The sequence below is a fragment of the Embiotoca jacksoni genome, unplaced genomic scaffold (genome assembly GCF_022577435.1).
Source record: "Embiotoca jacksoni isolate LCO1_2020_lvr unplaced genomic scaffold, fEmbJac1.0.p SCAF_17, whole genome shotgun sequence".
In the NCBI taxonomy this organism is placed as follows: Eukaryota; Metazoa; Chordata; class Actinopteri; family Embiotocidae; genus Embiotoca; species Embiotoca jacksoni.
In genome coordinates this window covers 13,324,602-13,347,430 of record NW_027185307.1, presented here as the reverse complement: position 1 = coordinate 13,347,430, position 22,829 = coordinate 13,324,602, and the positions used below count along the sequence as shown (strand labels likewise).

Genomic DNA, 22,829 nt, shown 5'->3' with positions numbered 1-22,829 from the left:
GCTTTCACACATGAAACCTGAATGCAAACAACACATAACATCTAATCTGACTCCAAATGGGAAAATAAATTGACTGAACACACATGATCTGTATATTCTGCTGCTAGAAATAGGTTGGTTAAAGAGTGCGAGAACACCGAGAGGCCCGTATGAAAGAGACAGGACGAGAGGGAAAGAAGTGATAGTTCAGGACTTGTCTCTTTTCATCCCTTTCTCCAAAGGGGACACCAGAGACTTTAATTACCTGCACCTGTGAGCACACAAAGAGCCCCACCCACCGATCTAGCTGCGGACCACACCCTGGTTCCCACGGTAACCTGCTTAAGACCCCTAACCTCCTCCCACCTGTACAAAGAGTCCCAACACTATACATACTGTCCACAGATGAGAACGGTCTACTTACATCCAGGGAGTCCTCGTTGACGATGATGAGGGACATGCCGTGTGTCACCAGACGACAGGAGTAACCTGAGTAACAGATAGTGGAAGGAGGGGGGGGGGGTATACACGGGGGATGGGAAAGGGGTTAGATGTACTCAAAACCACCCAAAACACAGGTGAAAAACTTGATTACTTGACGTGACTTGAATTTTTAACTTGACTTAAAAAAAAAAAAAACTGATGCTAGGCAATGTGGACAGTGGCTACAAGCCACAGAGGCTAACCATTTAGCAAACTAACAGGCAGGTAACATAATTCAGGAAATGCAAAGGCAGTGAGTGAAAAACAATTAGGCCATTGAGAAGATCATCAATTTCCTCAGACGTAGACTATTATCGAAGTTATGAAGACAAACTCTACATGGCATCCAACAATCCGACAAGAGTCTGCTCCTGTCCTTTATTTCTTGGACTTCTGCCTTAATCTTCCACCACAACGGCCAAAACTCCAAACACACTCGTGTCCCTGCAGCACGTCTACGCTGGCCACTGCCACATTTAGAGATATGAGGCATGTCAGGCATTTCACGGCCCACATAAAGCCTGGTATTCTTCCAGACATTATTTAATTAACTGCACAATACGTAGAGTTTCCTGCGCTGCTGCGCAACAGGCCGCAGTAACTAATATACTTCGACTCTCTGACAGGATTGGCATAATGTAGTGTTCTTTAGATGCTTTCCTCTCACCTATGTTGATGGCAGTCTCTTGCTTGTCTCCAGTGAGAACCCAGATCTTGATGTCAGCCCTCATCAGAGTGGCAATGGTCTCTGGCACGCCAGCCTGGAGACGGTCCTCGATGGCTGTGGCACCCAGCAGCATTAAGTTCTGTTGGTGGAACAGAAGAGCGTGATGGAAATCATTTAAGGCATTAAGTAATATTTTAAGAACAAAGCATTGCACAAAACAGTAAATGAGGTTAAAAGAAATGATATTTTAGGCTACAAATTAAGCTAGGCATTCACAGCCTGTATGTGAGGCCTCTTTCTCTCTGGAGAACATCATCCATATCTAATTTGAGGATAAGCGTGATGCCAGCGGGTTCAGTTCAGTTGGTATAGCGGCTCATTCTGGACTCGGTTTCTTCGTGCCAAGAAGTAACCCATTACTTCTCCCCCCCTTGCTTTAATTTGTTCAACATTTAAATGCATGTGTACCCTCATTAGACACACTTGGACGAACACACAGACAGACACACAAGTTAGCACTACTGTGTTGTTGACTCCAGTTTTATGGGGCTTTTGGCAGGCTGGTGGAGGTAATTACCCTTGTGGTCTCCCAGTCAGAGCTCTCCTCCTCCTCCTCCTTCTCCTTCTCCTGCTACCTCTTTTTTTTTTTTTCTTCATCTCATCACTTACTTTTCTCACCTCGACTCTCTCCTATAAATCCTTGGGTTTCCACACCTATCAGTTCAGCTCTCTACTGGAAATCCTCTCAGCTGAACTCTCTATATCCCTTTGATTACTTTCTACCAAGACAATGCCAGCTGTCTGACCATTCAAGGTTTCCACAATGCTCTGAGCAAAGACCAGTATGTCTGTACATTATGATAAAAGACAAAATCACACACCTCGAAAGGTAAATATAACCGTGATTGTAATTTAAAGAGTAATGAAATGGGACAATGGTTAAGTGAGACTAAATGGAGCCACTCTGCCACCTGCTGGCCACGAAGCAGTATGTGTTGCAGGATGTGTGAGTGAATCAGGAGGATACTGTTTGTTCCATCAAGTCCGACAATATGTCTTTTCAATTTAATGTTTGCTACAAAAAGAAACTTAATTCAAAATAAACCTGTCCACCACAGAGAGTTTACCTGTCAAACTCTGGGATGTTAAATGTTTTTATTACGTGGCTCCTTGTTTTGTTTTTTACATTTTAAATATTTTACCTAGAGCTTTTCAGTCTTAAAAAAAACACAAACACTACAAAACACTACAGCAAATCAAACAATATTGATACCAACATACCCACAAGCATACACAAAAAAATCTAGACAATAGTACAAAGAATACCATAAAAATGAACCCTTTCACTTTCATGTATAGAGGTCACTACAGTGGACAGCTGTTTTCTTGTATATGCATGGGTTTTGATGGCATAGTTCCACATCAGCACCGACGGTGAACGCTATTGCATCATCCCATACGAGGCTGATATGCAAATATGCCATCAAAACCCATGCATATACAAGAAAACAACATTTGAATAGCTGTCCACTGTAGTGACCTCTATACATGAAAGGGTTAAGGCTGTGTTTGGAAAGAATCTGGCGATGTGATGAGTGGTGAATACAGTGGTTATGATTCAATATATTGCAGTACTGTAAGCAAGGCAGTATATTGCAATTTTATAAGACCTAATTTAAAGAAAACTATCACAGTTTACTACTTCGTGTCTCAGCTTGTGTTGTTATGTTGGAGTGGAAAAGTCAAATCGCCGAAGACAGATCACAACACTGCTATCTGGGGGTTTACAGACGCAACATAAAATGAACTACGGTCTGTCAGAAATCTTTGCAAGTGAACTATTAATTAAAAATCAGTATAGTATCACAAAATATAATATCTTGAAACTCAATTGTATTGATATTTTCTTACGCCCCCCCCCCCACACACACTGAAGTGACACAGGAAAGGTAGGCTTACTTACTGAGGCTGATTAACTCTTAAAATGGAGATATGTGCAAGCGCTTTGCTCTCACCAAGCCACCGATACACATCGCTACAGATGAAAAAGACGCGGTGTTTACCTTTTCTATTAGTTCGTAACACTCCTCTAGTTTCTGAGCGCGGTCTTTGAGCACGGTGCTGACACGATTGTATTCCTTCAACCACTCCTGATAGGCTTCATCCTCCAGGTCCACATAGGCGAAGCACAGCGTCCTCAGGCCTGAGAGGATGGAAGGAGGGTGAGATGCTCAAACATTGTGGTCAGAGCAGAAATAGGTGCTGCAGTTTTCAGGCGGGATTGAATACTTTAAATGCTTTTTGAGTGTAAAGCTGAGGCGGAAAGAAAACCCGGGAGAGGTGGCTGTGGTGGGATATAAATGTCAACCAGAGTTGGGAAGTGATGCAGAGTAACGTTTTTGAGTTGTTATTTATTTCTGAACATCTATTGGCTGCAGGTCAGAGGTACTGGTGTTCTGATTGGATGTATTACTGGACATATTCAGTGTAACCTTCTGCATGGGCTTGTAGATGGAAGTCTTTTAGGGCGTGTAGTTCAAGACTAACTCACGAGCCATTCAATTTGAAAAACAAAAACTATGCCTCTATGTTTCTTATAGATTAAAAAAAAAAAAGCTTTCAAATACTGACAAAACTGAACCTAGAAAATAGCTCTGGTTGAGTAAGAAAATCAACACAAAGAAACAATGGTTATCCCCCTCCTCCTTCCTTTCTCTTTCATCCTTCTTACCTTCAGTAGCAAACTGTTCCAGATGAGCCACCGTTAATTCTTTGTACTGTGAAGCCTCAGTCAGACGTTCAAAAATAACATTATCCTGCCAAGAAATAATAATAATAAATTCAGCATTAAATGAAAAGTATGTAACGACCTTTGCCGTGCTGAATGATACGGATAATGAGATAAACATACCGCTCCTTTGCAGTACAGCCGTAGCTTCCCACTGGGCGTCCTCACCACCACAGACATGCGTTTGCGATTACTGTAAAGGAAACAGTGGGGTTCAGTTTCAACACACAACAGTTTTACATGAAGACTTATTTACTGGCTGAGAAGACCTTTAATGGGAGCAGTACCTGGAAAACTCCAGCACATTCAGTAGCTCATAGCTCATCTCATTACCTCTCTGAAATACACAGAAGAAATAGTCAGCTCCTGTTGACAAAGCAGATGTCATTCCAGGGAAATGTGCAGACACGCACTCACAGCTTCAATGATGACTGAATGAGGGGTCCGAGCGGTGAAGACAAAGCCAAGTCCTTTGGCTCCTTTGACCAGCGCTCCTTCGTCGGGCGAGGAGGCCTGGTAGATGATCTGGTTCTCCTCCCTCTCGGGGACCACCGTGTGGCACACGGCCATCATCGTCAGAAACTCGCAGATCTGAGGTGATGTGGGCTGAACACACAAATGGGCGGACGTGTTTTTTTTTTTTTTTTTTTAGAAGAGCAGCCTCTCGTCGATTTTGGGCAGTTAGTTAGCTTTAAATACAGATATCGGAGAAAAGCCTCTGAGACACCTACGTGGTTCTTCTCAATGTTTTGAATTAAGGTTGGGTCGTCAAACTCTGTCGAGTTGTTGCTGTTGGAAGGCAGAGTGCTGTGAGACAAAAAAAATACATATAGAGGGGAAAAAAAATGTTGGCATTTAAATATAAATACAGGCTAAAGTGGACAAACTCTCTGGGTATTGTTCTGATCAAAACAAACATGTAAAGCTCCAAAATAAAGACAAGATTATTAGAACGAGAAAGACGGCTGAGACAGACAGCGGTCACTGACCTGAAGTCGTCCATTGAACGATCACAGTCAAGATCAGGGAAGTGGCTGCATTATGAATAAGGTCGGATTGCAAAAGGAATTCGGTCAAAATCAGTAGATGGGTTGATTAGTTCATTTGATCATGCACTACTTCAATCAACTGAGTAACAGCTCATTCTATATTAATCAAGTTAGTCTGAAACATGAATTAGTAAAACAGTTATAGATCGAAACTGCGAAAGTGCATTTAGTGGCCTTCCGAGCTAATTTTCTTTATGGGATGCCACTTTTACTAGTCGAGCTAAAGGCAAAGATGAATGTAGAGAAAAGATGTAACTGACCCGTATGTAATTCCTGCAATGGTACACTTCTTAAAGTGCATGACATTACAGGTCAGAGTTCCCGTCTTGTCGGAAAAGAGATACTTGACCTGGAAAAGACAGTGTGTTTAATTAGCCTTGTATTAACAAAGTGTGCGTGTAATGGTAATTGTGGGTGCTTTCCATTCTATAGCCTCTGATGATCAGGAGGGGGAAGAACTGACCTGGCCCAGTTCCTCATTAAGATTAGACGTGCGAGCCATGGCTGGTGTGTCTGTCTCCGAGTAGTACATCTCCACATCCTGGGGACAAAACAAATCCATCAGGAATATTTCACCACTTATAGTTAAAAAAAATATGAGAACGTGCATTAAACAATCCAGACGTGTCATACCCAGTTGATGAAGAGGGCCTGTGTGAACTTAACCACCTCCAGAGTGACCAGCAAGCTGATGGGGATCAGGTTATTGTACAGGATGATGAACGTCAGCAAGTTGTATGCAAAGTTTGTGGAGATGTCACCTGATGTCACACACACACACACACACACACACACACACACACACACACACACACACACACACAAAATTCCCTCATTTACTGACCTTTGATTGTGTATTTACCTTCAATTTTCATTACCATAAGGAGGCTACTGGTCGCTAGGTGTAGTATATTTTTGCATGTTCTCACCGGCCCGGGACAAGTACCAGCAGGCGTCCTCTGTGTGTTCTTTGTTCCAGATGGCTGCGCCCACAGAGCTGACCAGTGCCATGACCAGCAGGATGCCAAACAGGACCAGGATCTGCATGTTGGTGACCCGCTCCACATTAGATCGCTTCAACGGCGCCTTGGTGGAGTTCTGGGTTGTGGACAGGATGGAGTGAGAAACACAAATGTATTGAGTCACAATGTTGTCTCTGGGGGGGGGGGGAAGGACCCTTTAAACCCTCAGTTTTACTACTTTAATATTTCATATGCACATACTAACATGAATCTATGAGAAATATTTGTCCTTTTTTTAGCAGAAGATTGTGTAAACAGTCCAAACACAGGGACTGAAGATGAAGTTCTCCTCGGATTGGATGTGCTCCCAGTTATGAATGTGTCACAGTTAATTCAAATCTCTAAACTTGTCTAATAAGGGTCATAAAGAAGATTTTAATTCCTAAACAATATAACATTTTAATCTAATTGCCTCTTCTTTGTATCATTTGAAGTCAGGAAATTTCAAGCCTCACACACAGTTTACCGACATCCCACTGGATTCACCTGCATCAGTTTGGAGTCGTGTCCGGTGTAGACGACGATCCCCACAACCCACTGTGTGTTCCTGAGCTGAGCACCACGCAGCAGCACCTGGTCTGGACCCAGAGGAGCTGGACTGAAGGAAAAGAGAGGTGACAAGCAGAAAACTATTAATTTGATATTAATCAAATATAGAAAACACACAGATACAAAATGACTGGCTGTTTATTGGCATGCTAGAGTACGTTTAAGAGCGGTCTCCGTCTGTTTCGGTTCAACAGATGACGTTGGAAACTGATGACTCTCAGCCAAGTGTGCTGTAGTTGCTTATAACTTTAAGAAAGATGAACGCTGGACTTTGCCATTTCATTTTGGAATTCAATCTCTTTTGTGCTGGATATGATAACAGTAAACTCTTTATCTATAAGTTGTTGACCACGTCTGTCATGCATAAAGAACTTATCTAGATGCTATTGATGCACTGTACAAGTTAACACTGCCAGTGCTTTCGCCACTGTTAATTAATGGCTGATGAGAAAAAACACTGCACGAGTGTCTCACTTCTGGTTCTCCAGCCGCAGTGTGCCAGTGAAGTCATACAGGTGTCTGTTGGGGCCTTCGCACTCCAAGCGACCGGACAGCGCCATCAAATCCTCAAGGGTCTGAAAAGTGGCTGTGAGGGAGAGACCCTGAAAGAACATGACCGTGACAAGTAAGAGTGAAGGAAGGATTACTGAGGGAGCACTTCAACCTAGCACGTCGTAGAAAAGCAAGGTTCATAAATACAAAACAGGTCAACCACTGATAGAAAGCAGCTAAAAAGAAAACCAAAACTACATGAATCACAATCAGGGAAGAAGTTCCACACAGATCACGTGCAGAATCAACGAACTGAGAAAACAAACTGAGACTTCATACCTGTCGGATCTTCAGGTTGGTTTCTCCATCCAGGTTCGAGGTCTCAGTGTAACACATGGCCTGTGGCTCGCTGTGAAGAGGAAGACGGAGTTACAACAAAACAGTGTAAAGCTTCAAAGGGTTCATTCATCAACTGAAAAGAGACATATCAGTGACTAGGTTGAATACTGAATAATTGATTAAGGGTTTACTTTAAAATAAGAAATATTAATAATACTTTTAAACAATTGTTTACAATCATAAAAATTCATTATCAAACATTTGCTTCCTTTATTTTGAATGACTTTGTATGACTCTTTTATCAATTTTAAGACAATAAGTTGGGCATCAGTAATTCAAGGTAGGAATTAATCATTATTTTCATATTTCATATCAAAAATATTAATCAAAAACAAAGTAAGTAGATTATTTTTATTAGCCAAACATTAGTGGCAACAATAAAAACGTTAATGTGGGACGTATTAAGAGACAAACGCACACAAAGGCACACAGAGAGCGCGCACGCACACACACACACACACACACACACACACACACACACACACAAAGACGTCTGACCTGGAGGACACTATAACCATGTCAGCTGGAAGGTGCTGCCCATTGGTCACCTTCACTATGTCTCCTACTGCCACCTTGTGGCCAGGATGCAGCAGTGCATCAGCATCGGGGGGGGGGGGGGGGGGGGGGGGGGGGGGTGTGAAACAGATGGGACCAAAGAAAAAGGGGGGTGTTAAGGCAAAGGGTAGGAGGGAATGGGGGGGGGGGGGTAAGAAAAGAGGACAGAGAGAGGAAACAACAGGCAGGTTCATTAGTGACCAGCAAGGACGCAGCCAACAGAGAGAGAGAGAAAGACTTGAAATATTGTGACAGTGAGCACAGCACTGCATCACTTAAAACTGTTCTGATTAAGCTGCAACAGAGACAGACCCAAAGACACGGAGATCACAAGCATGGAGATATGAGAGAAATTTCTTATGAGTTCTACACAGTTCAACTCGGTTCAAGGTGCTGCAGCCAATTTTAAAAAAAATTACAAAACAGTAGCGTGTGGAAAGATACTTTTCAAAAACTGGGAGAAAGCTTGAACAAAAACAATTATAAAGTTAATAATAAAGTTAAAAAATAATAATTGTGAGGCCAAAAACATTCTCTGGATTATCTAATTCAAAAGACTAAAAAATATATAATAAAAACCGAGGTCTGGGAAAGCATGTTGAGATCACTATCACAGTATACAGACAAGATAAAACACCAGACCAAGACACAGCGGCGACTCCCTCGTAAAAATAGTGTCGCAGGGAACTTGTTTTGGTGAAACGTTTACAGGTGAGGAGGCGAGCCCTGGCACTAAAATTAATAAAATGTATCATTTTCAGACGCATCGAGGACGAGGAGGAGGATGTCGACTAAAATATAGGACCAATGGCAGGCTTTTAGCCAACACTGTACACCCTGCGAGTGAAAATACATCAGGTATGGTTGAAACTGAAACTTCTTCAGGTTAGCTGACGCCCTGTGATTAGCAGCGGGACGCTTGTTTTCCCCTCACACACGAGGGGGAGAAAAACTCGACTCCAAGAAATACCAGGATCCTGGTGAATGTTAACTGCAGCATTATCAATTCCTCAACACAGCTCTTCCTTCTAGGACCTTATACAGGGCCAACTGGCTCTCTGCCAAAGCACTAACTCTGCTGAACCCACAACATGTAATTAGTAATCATGTATGAGGCATAAGTGAACGTTTCATGTTTTATGGGCTTGAAAATTACCTTTGACTCCAGTTAACAAGAGAAATTACAGATGTCTCACTCCGCGCAGAGTTTATGACAACAAAGCCAAAATATTTGATAAAGTCAGAATTTAAAAACTTACAGCAAAAGGTTAAGAAAATAATGGAGCCTTTCAGGGAAACTACATGTTCCCACTTCTCTTCAACACAGACATGAATTAGTTCAAAGAGAAGCTGGAACAAATTCCTTCACCTGTCATGACCGTATGCAACAATGGGGCTTAATTCCTGCTATACACGCTTGTCACCCAGATAACAAGGACTCAAATTTGATTTGATGTGACCTGCTGGAGCAAAACTGCACACAGCTGGATTCAGTTAATGAGTGCAACCAAAAGGAAGCCCAGATCTGAAAAAAAATAGTCACATTTTGATGTCGGAAGTTTGACATATTGAATGAATAAAGCACTAAATCAACATAAACCTTTTACATGGCCATGAAATATCAGCACTAATTGGACAAGTGCCTTCTCGCTGTCAAGGATCTGAAGCAGACCCCACACAGACTGAGTGACTACAGTCTAGACTCTAGACACAAAAAATTAGGACACAAAAAAAATAAATAACCTGGAGACTAAACCAGGAGGAAATATGTGATGAGTGCTCAACGGGTGAAATGGAGACAGAAAAGCAGAATGTCCGAAAAAATACCAGCAGTAGGAAACCATTAATTTGCTCTTAAAACACAGTTTTACTGTTTGTCTTATTGTGTGACTGCTCTTGTTTCTGCAGATGTTTCTTGTTTCTCCTTTATTTGCATATTTACTTCGGTTTCCTGTTTTGTTAGAGGAAATATGTTTCTATACTTCTTTTTTAATACTTCTTGCAATATTATTTGACCTCATTCATGCCAACTAAATGAATTGTAAGGATGAGAGAGGGGTAAAGAGAAAGCACGGGAGTGACGAGTGAGAGCAGCAGAGTTCAAGTATGTGATGATAGTGATACCTGTTTCCAGATAACCGTCTGCCAAGCTCCGTTCCGCAGCACTGAGAGACAAGGACAACACAGCCATCAGTCAGCCTATAGAGCAGCTCTCATACAGTATTCATAGGAACCAAACTTTTGTCTGGGGCAGTGTGCCCTGCACTATAATGACGGACAGATAACAGCCATTCACACAGCCATGAAAGGAAAATAAAGCCCACGCAAATAGACGCAGGCACACTCATGGAAAACCGAACGGACAGTGGATGCATATTAACAAGCGCACATGCACACGCGCACGCACACACCTGTCGTCTTCTTCTTGTTGACCGTGTTGTCTGCTTTGTGTCTTTTCTGTAACGAGACGGATGAAAAGATTTATCAGCTCTCTCTCTCTCTCTCTCTCTATCTCGCTCTCTAAATATTTGAGAATGAGCAGAAGCTCCCCCCCCGAACGTGTTGAGAGGCCGCCGTGGTACTCACGTAGTCCTCTATGATCTCTTTGATGCCAGCCACAGTGAGGATGAAGATGAGCGGGACCAGGGTGGTGTAGCGACCGGTCGGTGATACATCAGGGATTTGCTGATGAGACACAAGAGAGGCAACACTTAGACGTCCCTGCAGATAAAGTGTTGAGCGCCTTGAAGCGTCGCAGTGACGGCGAAGATAAACATCAGCTGTTTATGCATTAGGCAGCATTGTGCTTTTTGAGAACAGCCGTGTTTCACGGAAGAAACAAGAAAACCAGACAAGCCCTCCTCTTCTACCGTCACTCAGGGAAAAGCCGGTGTTGCAAACCACTCGGGCGGCGACTACGGCGCGGGACACATGAGTGTTTTCTACGATCACATTTCTTGTTAAATTTGCATTTTTTAATGGTTGTTCACCCAACTTTTAGGAGAATTCTTCAAATTTAGCACAAAAATTCACTTGGACTCGAGGATGAACTGATTCGTTTTGTGGCCAAAGGTCAGAGGTCACTGTGACTCTGATCCGTCCAATGCTCGCGAACACAATATTTCCGAAATACCTCGAGTCTGGACAACCATGAATGTTACTACCCCTAGACTGGTTGGTGGAGGCATACAACCACAAGGCGGTAATTCTAGTTTTGTTAATGTAGAGAAGGGCTAAAAGCTGAGGACTAAAAATATTTACTGAATTATTAATTAATAAATACTATATTAATGCTAGTATATGCCTGTAAAGTGACCCATTTATACAATAATGATCGATCATATTTACAATAATATTTATTACATTTTGAATTCTTATTTCTTCAGATGTTCTGAGAAAATGTACCAAATCTTAACTTTTATCATCTTAAGAAAACCTATTGAAAATCCATAATAGAGTATTTCAGGAACCGCTCGGTCTGTGCAAATCCCAAAAATGTTTTTAAACAGACTTTCCTGGCTGTATCATTTAAAGCCTGCGTAGACCACAGAACCAAACCAAAACCAAACAAGCAGCACACTGAGCCAACAGCGCTGGCAGCTGTTGTTGTGCATGGGGTTTACCTGCATGAGTGCGATGAACAGGAAGAAAGCATTGGCAGCCCGTCGGATCTGCTCGTACAGGAACCGGGGCAGGAAGGTGAGAACCCCATACTTGGTGGTACTGCGGAGGAAAACAGGGAGAGAAGAGAGGACTTTACAACTTGTTTATGTTCAGACAGATAGAGGAAGAAGAGGGTAATGCATTAGCGAAAGGAAGAATTCATACATAAATTGTGCGCTAATGATTTCTTTTTAACCTGAAGTGCTTAAACAGCGTTACCTTAAAAGGTTGAATAACAAAGAACCACATTTGGGTTTTAATATAGCATCACTTGAAAATCTATTAGAAACACTCGATTATGCTCGGGGAGGGTAAAGAGGCCATTATATACTGCACACACGTCACACCTATTAATAGACCAAGACCTTTCATCCTGCACTCTAAATTTACACCCAAAACCCCCCAAAAATAGGTGCAAGAAACCTTGGCAACCTCAACCTATCTGTCAATCAGCTGTATTGATTAGCCTTGTTAGAGCCAGGAGTTACAGTAAGAGCTTTTAGAGAAGCTAAAAATAAAAAGTCACCCTTCAAGTCAAGGCCCGCCTTGTTTTGTTTTTTTCCTGTGTGTCCGGACTGAAGTGTAAGAGCTTCAGCAATGGCTTTTATTTCAGTGGACAGCGCATGTTGTGTGTGTGTGTGTGTGTGTGTGTGTGTGTGTGTGTGTGTGTGTGTGTGTGTGTGTGTGTGTGTGTGTGTGTGAGTGCATAGAGTGCATGCAACAAATGGCAAAAACACAGCCCTTTAACACAGTTCAGAATCTCCAAGGATGAACCCACGACCTCTTTTTCCATCTGCCGTACTCACACAGACACAGAGATACAAAAAGCAGGACATCACACGAAAAAAAAGTGGAGGAGGAACAGCTGTGACTGTGCCACACAAGACACACACACAAGACACACAGTATTCCTGACCCTGATGCTCTGGATACCTCGGAGTTAGTGATCCTACACCTGTGATCCAGCAGATAAAGTTGCTTTAATCTAATCAAAGACAAGCGACACCGGACTCCACAAACACCAACACACATGTTTCCACAGTATCAGACAAAAAAAAAGAAGAAAAAAAAAAAAGTCCAAAGCATCTGGCTGTTATTTTCCATAGTATAGATGTCCAACTTGCTGGTGGCGTTAACAGCTGTTGGCTGCAGGGAGTGATGCTCTCCCGCTGCTGTGTGGCTTTGTCGGGTTTTTATGAAAAACAGACAGCGTTCTTCATACATTAAAAGCCCCCCAAAAAAGACGGGGCAAAACTCAAGAGAGGAGTGGAAGCACAGAGGCAGGTGTCTATTTCTAGGAACAATGAGTAGGTTACTTTGCATCATGTTGCAGAAGAACAACTGCCTACATTAAAATATGGGAGGGGAGGATCTGGGAAATAGGGAAGAGGTGAGTTGAGTATACAGAAAAAAGCTACAAGGCTTTCATCCCAGAAAAAAAATCAATTAAGGATATTGAACCTTTAAAACACAAACCAAAGAGTTACAGGAACATATAAGTGCAGGCCTCTCGAGCCAGAGTGCTCCTGCTTCTCCAATCAGGATGCAGCATGAGCAGAATACCACACATGGTCCAATCTGATGATTCAGGGAGTATCCACCTGAATCTCATTTGTAGGGCTGAAATAGGCCCTTTTAAAAATGAAACCAAATCTCCTGTAAATAATGGCAGGACCGGTGGATGTCACATGATTAATGGCAAGCCGTCCACTCACAGAACATGAGCCTGGTGCTCCCTTTGGCGCCACAAACAAATTACTGAGCACAAATAGGAATGATACAAGATAAACTACGAGACAAATTACACTGGCATCTGACTCTAATAATGGTTGCCTGACACAGCTGAGCCCATGAGATAGGCCGATGACAGCTGTAACGATAAATGAGATTCTTCACTGCAGCACATGCTGTTTGGCTGTGCCCTTGACAGACAATTACATACTCTCAGGAAATTCACTCGGATGATGACGACTCCTGAACCACAGGGGTACACGCACAATATACATATATAAAAAAAAAAAAGATAAAAGTGTGGTCCCAGATTTGTAGTTAATTTCTCCTTGCCAAAGCTGTTCAGATCACAGAAGGTCATGGCTCAAAGAATCACACCTACGGAGGACAGACCTTTGACCGAACAGGCGAGGAGCTGCTATAGTTTATGTAAACACATGTAAGTGTAGTTACTTTACTCTTATTGGCATCCTTTAATATTCATGTGGACGTATTGATTCAGCAACAATGTCATGTTAAACCAAACACACCAAGATTCTCAAGTGGCTTTCAGGCGGTGACGCATGTTAGCCTGACCCTTTGGTACCGCCACAGAGCAGCAAATACTCACTTAATAGATGAGTTATTAAACGGCCTTGTCAATAGAGTTTAACTGGTAAGACTGCCAGAATTTTAGGAGGAAAGCATATATTAGGATTTAAACAAAGTCTCAACAGTTCAAGGTTTATTTGACACACACGGTCCTTCAACCCGACAATGTGGCCCCTGTGAGCAAATATCTACGCTGTTGCAGTGTCCTTTAGCGAAACACCAAATACCTACAAGTAGACCTGAGTGAAAAAAAACAATTTCTTTTAAAGTAGGTCTGATCAAGATGAGTCACAAAATAATCAAAAAAGGAGCAGAAAACACGAGAGACTGCTGTATTTCTATTATAAATCTGCAAGTGCTTTCTTTACAAATTAAGAAAAATGTGCAGTTAAATTAGTTTTCATCACCCTCTCTTTGCTACACTGTCAGAGCAAACTGGACTCAAAAATCAGTGCATATCAGACCAATCAGCAGCATGCGTCACAGCAAAAGTTAGAAGAAGGACACCTACCTGACGTGGTTGTCGCAGAACTTGGTATTCTGTTGCCGGTTGAGCAGCACCGTCCGCGCCGTGGCGTCTACGGGTTCCGCCTGGGAAGTGGTCCCGGACATCTCATCATCTGCCTTGCGGTAACCGCCGGTCGAGCAAGCAGGTCCTGCACCGTTGGATTGAGGGGAGAGAGGCGAGGCTGAGTGAGTGCGAGCGAGAGACGGAGACAGAGAGAAACGGGGGAGGGAGGAAGACAGAAACATAGACGGGAGACGTGGTTTACAGTTCAAAAGGCGACCAATTAGTACTCGAGGCTACTGTATGCTGATGTATGCTGAAGCCGGCGGGGTCGATTCAATGACGTTTCCCGTTATAAACACCGCCCTTGTCTTTCAGGTACCGTCAATGCACACACGAGCGTTTCGCGACGCCCACGGGACCCCCCGCGTATAATGGATGTGCTGAGGGATGCACAATGGCGAACAAACACACCGGGTCTGTCTGTTTTATCTGCACGTCAACTTGTTCATACGGAACACAGAGAAGACCCGGAGCACATCGCGACTGTCAAATGATCTCGAAAAAAGAAGTGACAGAAGAGGATGCAACACGCGTCTCCTCCTGCAGACTCCCTGCCCGCCCGCCTGGCTTTGTCATCTCCAACCATTTTAATGCGTCGTGATCTCCGCTCGTTCACCCCCGCATGAGCTCCAGGAGCTGCACCTTTCTCATCACCAAGTGCGCATAGTAACGAAGACTAAGTGTGGTTCTGCAAGGGGGACAGTGGGGCAAATGCAAACAGGTCGGGACGCCACAGTTTACTCAGCTGGCACAACAACGGCGAACCTGGGCGAAGACAGATGCAGCAGCACGCCCGTGCCTCCTCTCGTCTCCTTCGGCTTGGCTAAAGAGGAAGCTCCCGGCTCCGGTGAAAGATACTGCACCGCCAAACTCTGCCGCCGTGTCATCTGGCCACCTGCCGCCTCGGGAAGCCTTTATCCGGCGCGTTTCGGACGACCTCCTCCCTCCAATTGTGATATCGAGTTGCTCCCCGTTACCCGCCCAGACAACGAGAGGAAGCCATATGGAGCTCCTTCGGTGCTGCGGAGGGGCAAAGCCGGGGCTCTGCTTTTAAAGGGCCAGAAGCCTGATATCGCCGTAAGGTCTTGTGGTAAGCCACAGATGGGTCAAATGACATCGGTGAGGCCATCCAGCAGGAGATCACTTAATGTTGCTTCCCTTCCGCTGTGGTGCCTGTGGAACAGCATCTGGTCACTCCCTGCAGGTTTCTACTTTTTTCATATTTGTCATTGGCTTGTGTGACAAATATGGGTGTCTGTTGTTGCAAAACAGATTCTTTATAATGTATTTGGTATTCTGTTAAGCCACAGGCAGGCAAGTCATTATTCCCAAAAACTCTTAAAATGTTCCAGGGCTCAGTTGTAAATGTGGAATGAGATCAGTGCATCACAAAGCATGTCTCCTAAGATTTTTATTACAGGATCGTGTTTGGGATAGTCTTCTCCTAGGATCTCGGCATTGTGCCTCTGTCTGTGAGTGAAAACAACAACAACAAGCTAATTGCATAAATAATTGAAAAAAGAATAAGCACTGGCAAGGCTCCGCAGATTGAATTTCCACCTGAGACTCTATTTGTGCGGCGCTACAATCCCCGCAACAGACGGGTCGCTCTCCGCTCGTCAATAACAGAATTAGGTTAGAATCGTTATTTTCCACTGCAGCTCGCTGCTTTAACGTGGATGAGATGTTGTAACATTACCCAGAAGTAAGCCAGTCAGGCGCATAGATGTGCGATCCTCCCTGTTGACACATCCGACTTCCAGTTTTCCATTAAAAGAGACAATACATCATGTGTGTTTACGGGAAACAGCGATTACAATTTGTTTCTCGTGGAGGTGTTTCTTTAATATTTACACTCTATCCGTTCAAATACTTCCACTTTCGTGCCTCTCCAAAAGAAACCTGCTCAACATGTTAAGAGCTTAAAACTCTCCCGCGTGAGTGAAGTGCGACTCCACACCAGACCACAAAGTAACTGCGATGAGGCACAGAGCAAGGGTCAAAGTCTATCAAGGCAAACTGATAATAAATAGCCTATCTCTGGCCATTATCTCTGCTCCACACAGAGCTATAAGTCATAATCACAGCTCAGCACTCCACACGGCAAACGGTCTGGGGTTAACCAAGATAGATAATAGCTGTAAGGAAATGATTACGGAAGAGACAAGGTTAATGGTACAGTGAAGGACAATGCACAATGTCTTTTTTTCCTGCCACCAGTTAACTCCATTATCTTGTAAACACCTTTCTCTTTGTTTCAATGCCTTATTGTTCATTTGTGCCCCTGTAGATACAATACAATACAGAACAACCCTTTATCCTGCAATGCCTCCACTCTTTAACCCCTGTAGATGCTACCTTTCCCAGCAGATCAATAACGGCTTGCTCAGCAGCCCGCTTCGGCTCTAATTCATTTCTGAGGAGATCAATCCCTCGGTTATTCATCTCTGATGGAGAAGAGGCGCAGTCACCTCCGTAACTCATTACCAACACGCATGAGTCAGCAGCAAACTCCAGGGAAGCGTAGCCAGGTCAATTACACGTGAAGCACCCAAGATAGCTGGACAGGTAGCGCAGGTCTGATAACCTGCGGCCAGAACAGGTAAGACTAAACCGATACCTGCTAAACAAACACTCTGATCTCATACCCTGCTCGCAAGATAGTACCAGCTACCCATTTGGTTGCCGAGTCTTAAACGAAACGTTTTCCCTTTCCTTAAAAATAACATTAAGCATAGACAAACTTGTATCCATTATGGAGAGAGTCTTTTTACTTCCTCTCTACCTGTGTCATTACAAGCCCATCAAACCAAACAGCTGGCAGATAAAATGGCCTGTTTCAGTAAGTCAAACGAGGGCTACACAATCTGAAAATGGTGACAGTTAAATCCATCGAATGTAATGTGGAGACGTAACTTGTCACAAACTTCATAGTATCTCAATAGGCAGGAATAACTTTTGTGTTTTGGCCTGAAACCAAGCCGACCTGGCCTGGAGCCAAAATTTCACTGTTAAAATGCAAGCTGGGCATCTGAATAATGGATGGCAACGGGCTGCATAATTCATCTACATTTTCCAGCATGGCAGAGCATATTTCACCAGACACCCTGCCTTGGTGATGCACCCCAGCCTTCACTGCAGAAGACAAGCCATATGTCAGCCGGTATCATGGGGGTCTCCCTGCAGCGGCTGTGTCTGCAACCGCCAGCATTGTATTTCACAGGGCAAAAAAAAGAAAAAAAAGAAAGTAGCTTCAGAGATGATTACATATTTAATCCAATCATGTCTAGCAGAGATCTTCCAAAAATCCAGCTCAGACGTGAAACGAGGCAGAAAAGTAATCGCTACTAATCACAACAGCAGCTATAGTAGAATAGCTACAATTATCCCCAGCTGCTGAAGCACACCCACCCCCACGACACTCGGGCTGATTCCCTGCTTTTATCATCTGAAAAACTGTCAAAGCGATTTAGATGCAATCGCACTTGGGCAGCTGAATGTACACGGCAAATCAGAGTTAATTCCAGCATGTTTGGTGTCCCTGTCTTGGCAACATGGCCACAGAGTATTTAAAGTTATTGTCTGTCAAAAAGCAACGCCTCAGGTTGTGATGCTCGCACAGACACAGGCCCTGTCAAAGTGTTCTTGGGACAAACGCCAAACCACAACCACCCACTCATTCAACTCCAATTAAAAAAACGACCACGCTGTGTTGCGAGGAAAGCATTACCAACAGAGCGTCGTCTGCCTGGGTGACTCCTACGTCCCATGGCTGTCCCGGTCTCCTAGGTGACCTGCAGGCCCTATTTGCAGGTCCTGGTTGACCTGGTTCCTATCATTCCCGGTGGCACCGTTAGCTGCCGTGGCAGAGTAGGAAGTAAAGCAAGAAAGCCTCTTACGAGCCAAGTGAGCGAGCATGATAATCCCTTCTGTGTCTGCTCTGCAACTTCACCTGCTACTAATCCTGATAATCCCACAGGTGCGGCTGCAACGCACATTACACTAATGTACGCATATGCACATGTACATACAAACATACACTGACGTTATATTATATTACCCCCCTCCCCCTCCCCCCAACACCACACACGCACAGACACACAAGTGAATGTACATCTTTTAAAGCCAGAAAACATGAAAGGCCCCAACGTGCAGCTACTTCCCCTGCCCCTCTCTCAGCCCAGCTCAGTCCTACACGCATGCAGCGGTGTTCATGTACATGCTCTGTTCAGGCATGCCCCGTCATATCCCACAGCATGCAAATGTATTCCTATTGAAGGTGTTGCCTTGAAGACCCCACAGTGCATGTTGATCAGCCGTCAGCAGCATGGTCTGGTGTACACGGTCACCACTATCTACGAGCACATGCAGTGAGAAGGTCGAAGTCCTGTTCAGCATTCATCACTCCGGGCCCCGAGGAGCTACACATTATTCGGGGTCCACAGCAGTAATAACATGTCTCAACCTTTTTCAGCCAAGAACCGCGGACAGTCATGGCGGTAGCTCAACATTGTAGCTCTTGAGGGCCGGGATAATGTTGGGAGACACCTGCTCCTAGCTGTTGCGCATGGCACATGCACCTCGGGACTCCGGACACAAACGGGGCATCATCCAGTCTAATTCGAGCAAACTCACTTTTGTCAAACCTGTCTGTGAGGCGGGCACGCATGGCAGCGCTGGCGCCCTGGTCTGGGTCCTGCAGTTCAGAAGCCTCCTGCCTAATGGTGGTCAACACTAACTGCTCTGTGGGCGCCGAGAGGGGCCGCGGCGGGAGAAAACAACACACACACAAGACAACAAGTCAATATACACATACTGTACCGCACACAGCACATCTATGTGTCAGTAACTGCACTGTAAACGTGTTTGTATGCGTCTTTCACTGGACGCACTTGCAGTGAGATGACAATCATGCCTGCTTTTGAAAGATGCAAGGCTGAAGAGCTGCCCACAGATAAAGACTTAACCAGAACCTTGTATCTTGCCCAGGAGCGCCCCCTCCTGGCGACACCACGTAAACAGCTTGCTTCTGCAACTGGTCCTCTCTCTATCTCCCAAATGGCATCTTGAGTAGCTTGCCTGCCATGACGACCATTCATTATCTTACCAAAACAGATGTATTGTTGACAGTTGGCTGCGCTGCGTGACTCGCATGAACTAAAGGCACACCAACACTGGTACAAGCTATGGCTTTACATTTAAGTACAAATCCAGTAGACATAATGCTATAAAACCCTTTTTCTTACAGCATAAAGAGCTTTCTCAACCAGTGTGAGTTTCGTGTTTGTGAATGCTCATATAGAGCTATAAAAACAGTTTGTATCACGCATTATTTATGATCTCACCTACATACAAACAAATGTAATTATGACTCTGTTTGTAAATGTGTGACTCATCGTGACAGATCGTTTTGCAGCAGACGTCATCACCAGGGATGTGACAGCTCGCTAATTGGAGCAAAGTATCAAGAGCTCAGGCTTCAAGAGATTACAGTAAAGGCAGCATAAACAGGGAACACATGTACATGCTCACCATGCCATGTCACTCCTGTGCTTTAAATATAACAGTGGTAAAAACTCATATGCAACTTTTAGCCCCCACGACACCATAAAAGCCTCAATAATGTAACAAAAAAACGACACTTGAATCGGTCTGATATCACCACGAAGAAAACAAACCATCTGATAGCCTATTTAAACACCAAAATACAAATATGGTGAATGCGTAAAAGCAAGAATCATGTGCTCTTTGTCATTATACAGTAAAAATGATACTGAAATTGGTGCTTTTTTTTAACCTCACTTCTGGCCAATATGTGCTGTGTCAACAGCTTCAGTATTTTTTTTAAACAACAAATAGATATCCGGGAAACTCTGGCCTGAAGACAGCATGGCCCAGTTGGCGCTCATCTGTGCTCACAATATGCCCCGCTTTCTATTTCTGGAAGGCATGCAGCCACACACACACACACACACACACACACACACACACACACACACACACACACACACACACACACACAACAGCAAAGAGGCCTGACAATATGTGCCAGTCACTATTAAAAGCCCACTGGATGGGACGAACACATGCTCCTCGCTTCCAGGACAATCCAATGTCTGCTTGCCATGTGTGAAATCATCTGATCCGGCCTCTTGTTTTTACATCACATTCTCTGTAAAAAAAACAAAAAAAAACCGAGACAGCAGAGTTTGTCACAGGGGATTTATTCAAGATAAACAGTCCTTGTTGCATCCAAGCAGATTCAGGACCCGTGTGCGACAGCCTGAAGCATCTCTTTCGAGACACAAGTGTGTAAAATGCTGAGATGTGTGAACTCTGACTCTGGATGTGGATGGCCTTAAGGTGAGGTGAGATTCAAGAGTGCTCTCTCAACGGTCACGTGGATTTAAGTCGAGGAGGTAATAGGCTGTTCTTGGAATGTTCTACTTGTCTTGGACGTTTGACTGCATAATAATAACTAATATTTTCTGCTATGACGCAAACGTAACAGTAGGTTAAAAAAAAAAAAAAAATCCATCCATACGATAATATGATACCATTCAGGGAGTTGAGATACAATTAGTTCTTGCAACAAAATTATATAATACCATAATGATGCCAAAGGACATATAATACGCTCCATAAATAGTAATAAGGTCACATTCTGTCATCCTGTCATGAATAAATATGCTGACATCTTATCTATGTGCCGGCACAGCACGGATTCCTTCACTTTATCATGATCTTTGGATAAAATAATGCCAGGCTGAAGGCAGACAGTGCTACCTGGAGATGGCACCTGCAGTCAGTCGCCCTTGCGCTCCCAACCCGGTGCCAACAAAGATGAGCGAGGCTGGAGGATAAATAGCGGTACAGCAAGTCACTCCATATGCATGCCGCAGTCCCGGACAGCACGGCTCCCCGTTATTATGCCAAGCACATATACGCACGATTATACACAGGCCGCTGTGTCCACAACAATGACAGGCCTGGTGATGGAATAAAGCGCTTTACATTGACAGGTCACAGTTTTAGGCGGCGGACCCCGATCGAGCAAAGATCAAATGAGGAGGTGTTTTTTGGGGTTGTTTTTTTTTTTCGTGCTTACCTCCCTCGCTGTGTATCTTCTTGGCTCTCCGGTTGAAGTACATCTTGCTGGCGGTGAACGAGCGTCGGTGTGGCTGGGACGAGGAGGCCGGAGCGGTGTCATGCTCATGGCTCACCGGCGGAGCAAGGGAATGCTGCTTTGGGACCGGGCTGCGGTCGCCGTGGGTGCTGCTGTAGCTCAGGGATCATTATTTAGCTGTTGAAGCGCGGAGGTAACGTTGTAGAGGGCAGCTTCGGCCAGCGTCAGATCTGACGGAGTAAAGAATGAGCGACTTCCGGTTGCAGATTTCAAAATAAATCACGTTCGTATAAAAACAAGGAGAATTCGATCAGTCTGTAGTGCAATGAATTAAAACAGGGCGGATTCATGGTGTTATTATTGTTTGATTTCTTTTACTTATCATCCACAACCACATAGTCTACATTTCCTAAAGGTGCCACAATTGTCCTTTTTTTTGTTGTTGTTGACATTCAACACAACATATACAACCCGAACAAGCTGGACAGGTTAGAGGAAACAGGTAAATAAATGTGCCACAGTATGTATGTAGTAGCCTATGTGTCACTATTTATATTGTTTACTCAAAGTGATGTAATCGGTTGAAGATGTACACGTTTTGTAGTCTTTATATTGAGACATTTTAAAAGAAACCACACATCCACTATCATTACATACCTTTGTATTTATAGGCAATCATCTAAGTTATACGGTATAAATAGTTTAAATAGCTCAATTCCTCTGAATTAAGAAAAATTTGGTTTGCTCCTTGTCACATTCAACTTGAGCTAAGAGTAGTTGGATATCAATTGTTTAAATAACAGAAAAATAATAGGCAGCTCTCCTGATAATCAATAATCCTTTAAATACATTTTCTTTCAAAAAAGACAAACTTATCCAAGTTTCAGCTATTGATTGTGTAGTTATTTTTGCTTTTCTTTGCTCTTTGTGACTGGCATTTTTTTGAGGGGTGGACTATATATGTAAAACCATCATGGTACAAAACAAAAAGATTTCAATTTGGGCTTTAGGTAATCATAAAGCGCGACTCGTAATAATTTCTTAAATTTAACCAAACATGTAATTAACCAAATAATGAATTAAGAGATCATTAATAGTTGCTGTCATTTAATAAAGAAGTAAGTAATCTCGTACAATCAAAACAATTTTAAGGTACGATGAGTA

General features: G+C 43.6%; 1 protein-coding gene across 6 annotated transcripts in view; it reads right to left on the bottom strand.

Annotated features, from left to right (window-relative positions):
* The window catches only part of atp8a2 (ATPase phospholipid transporting 8A2), a 49,319-nt gene extending 27,422 nt beyond the window's left edge, over positions 1 to 21,897 (bottom strand). The window contains exons 1-24 of one of the 6 annotated variants that reach the window (XM_069151739.1): positions 21,648 to 21,897; positions 19,175 to 19,282; positions 14,480 to 14,624; positions 11,607 to 11,706; positions 10,570 to 10,668; positions 10,395 to 10,440; positions 10,108 to 10,148; positions 7,927 to 8,000; positions 7,369 to 7,438; positions 7,012 to 7,139; positions 6,475 to 6,586; positions 5,896 to 6,064; positions 5,600 to 5,727; positions 5,430 to 5,507; positions 5,227 to 5,315; positions 4,907 to 4,951; positions 4,649 to 4,724; positions 4,335 to 4,523; positions 4,205 to 4,254; positions 4,041 to 4,110; positions 3,861 to 3,945; positions 3,193 to 3,332; positions 1,130 to 1,268; positions 404 to 468 (exon numbers count right to left, since the gene is read on the bottom strand). In XM_069151739.1, the coding sequence (XP_069007840.1) occupies positions 404 to 468; positions 1,130 to 1,268; positions 3,193 to 3,332; positions 3,861 to 3,945; positions 4,041 to 4,110; positions 4,205 to 4,254; positions 4,335 to 4,523; positions 4,649 to 4,724; positions 4,907 to 4,951; positions 5,227 to 5,315; positions 5,430 to 5,507; positions 5,600 to 5,727; positions 5,896 to 6,064; positions 6,475 to 6,586; positions 7,012 to 7,139; positions 7,369 to 7,438; positions 7,927 to 8,000; positions 10,108 to 10,148; positions 10,395 to 10,440; positions 10,570 to 10,668; positions 11,607 to 11,706; positions 14,480 to 14,624; positions 19,175 to 19,282; positions 21,648 to 21,690 (2,289 nt within the window). In that variant the 5' untranslated portion in view covers positions 21,691 to 21,897. Of the gene's footprint in view, positions 1 to 403; positions 469 to 1,129; positions 1,269 to 3,192; positions 3,333 to 3,860; positions 3,946 to 4,040; positions 4,111 to 4,204; positions 4,255 to 4,334; positions 4,524 to 4,648; positions 4,725 to 4,906; positions 4,952 to 5,226; positions 5,316 to 5,429; positions 5,508 to 5,599; positions 5,728 to 5,895; positions 6,065 to 6,474; positions 6,587 to 7,011; positions 7,140 to 7,368; positions 7,439 to 7,926; positions 8,001 to 10,107; positions 10,149 to 10,394; positions 10,441 to 10,569; positions 10,669 to 11,606; positions 11,707 to 14,479; positions 14,658 to 15,304; positions 15,557 to 19,174; positions 19,283 to 21,647 lie in introns of those variants that run through there. The other 5 variants (XM_069151741.1, XM_069151742.1, XM_069151743.1 and 2 more) reach the window with 5 other exon arrangements.
* Positions 21,898 to 22,829: the final 932 nt, after the last annotated feature.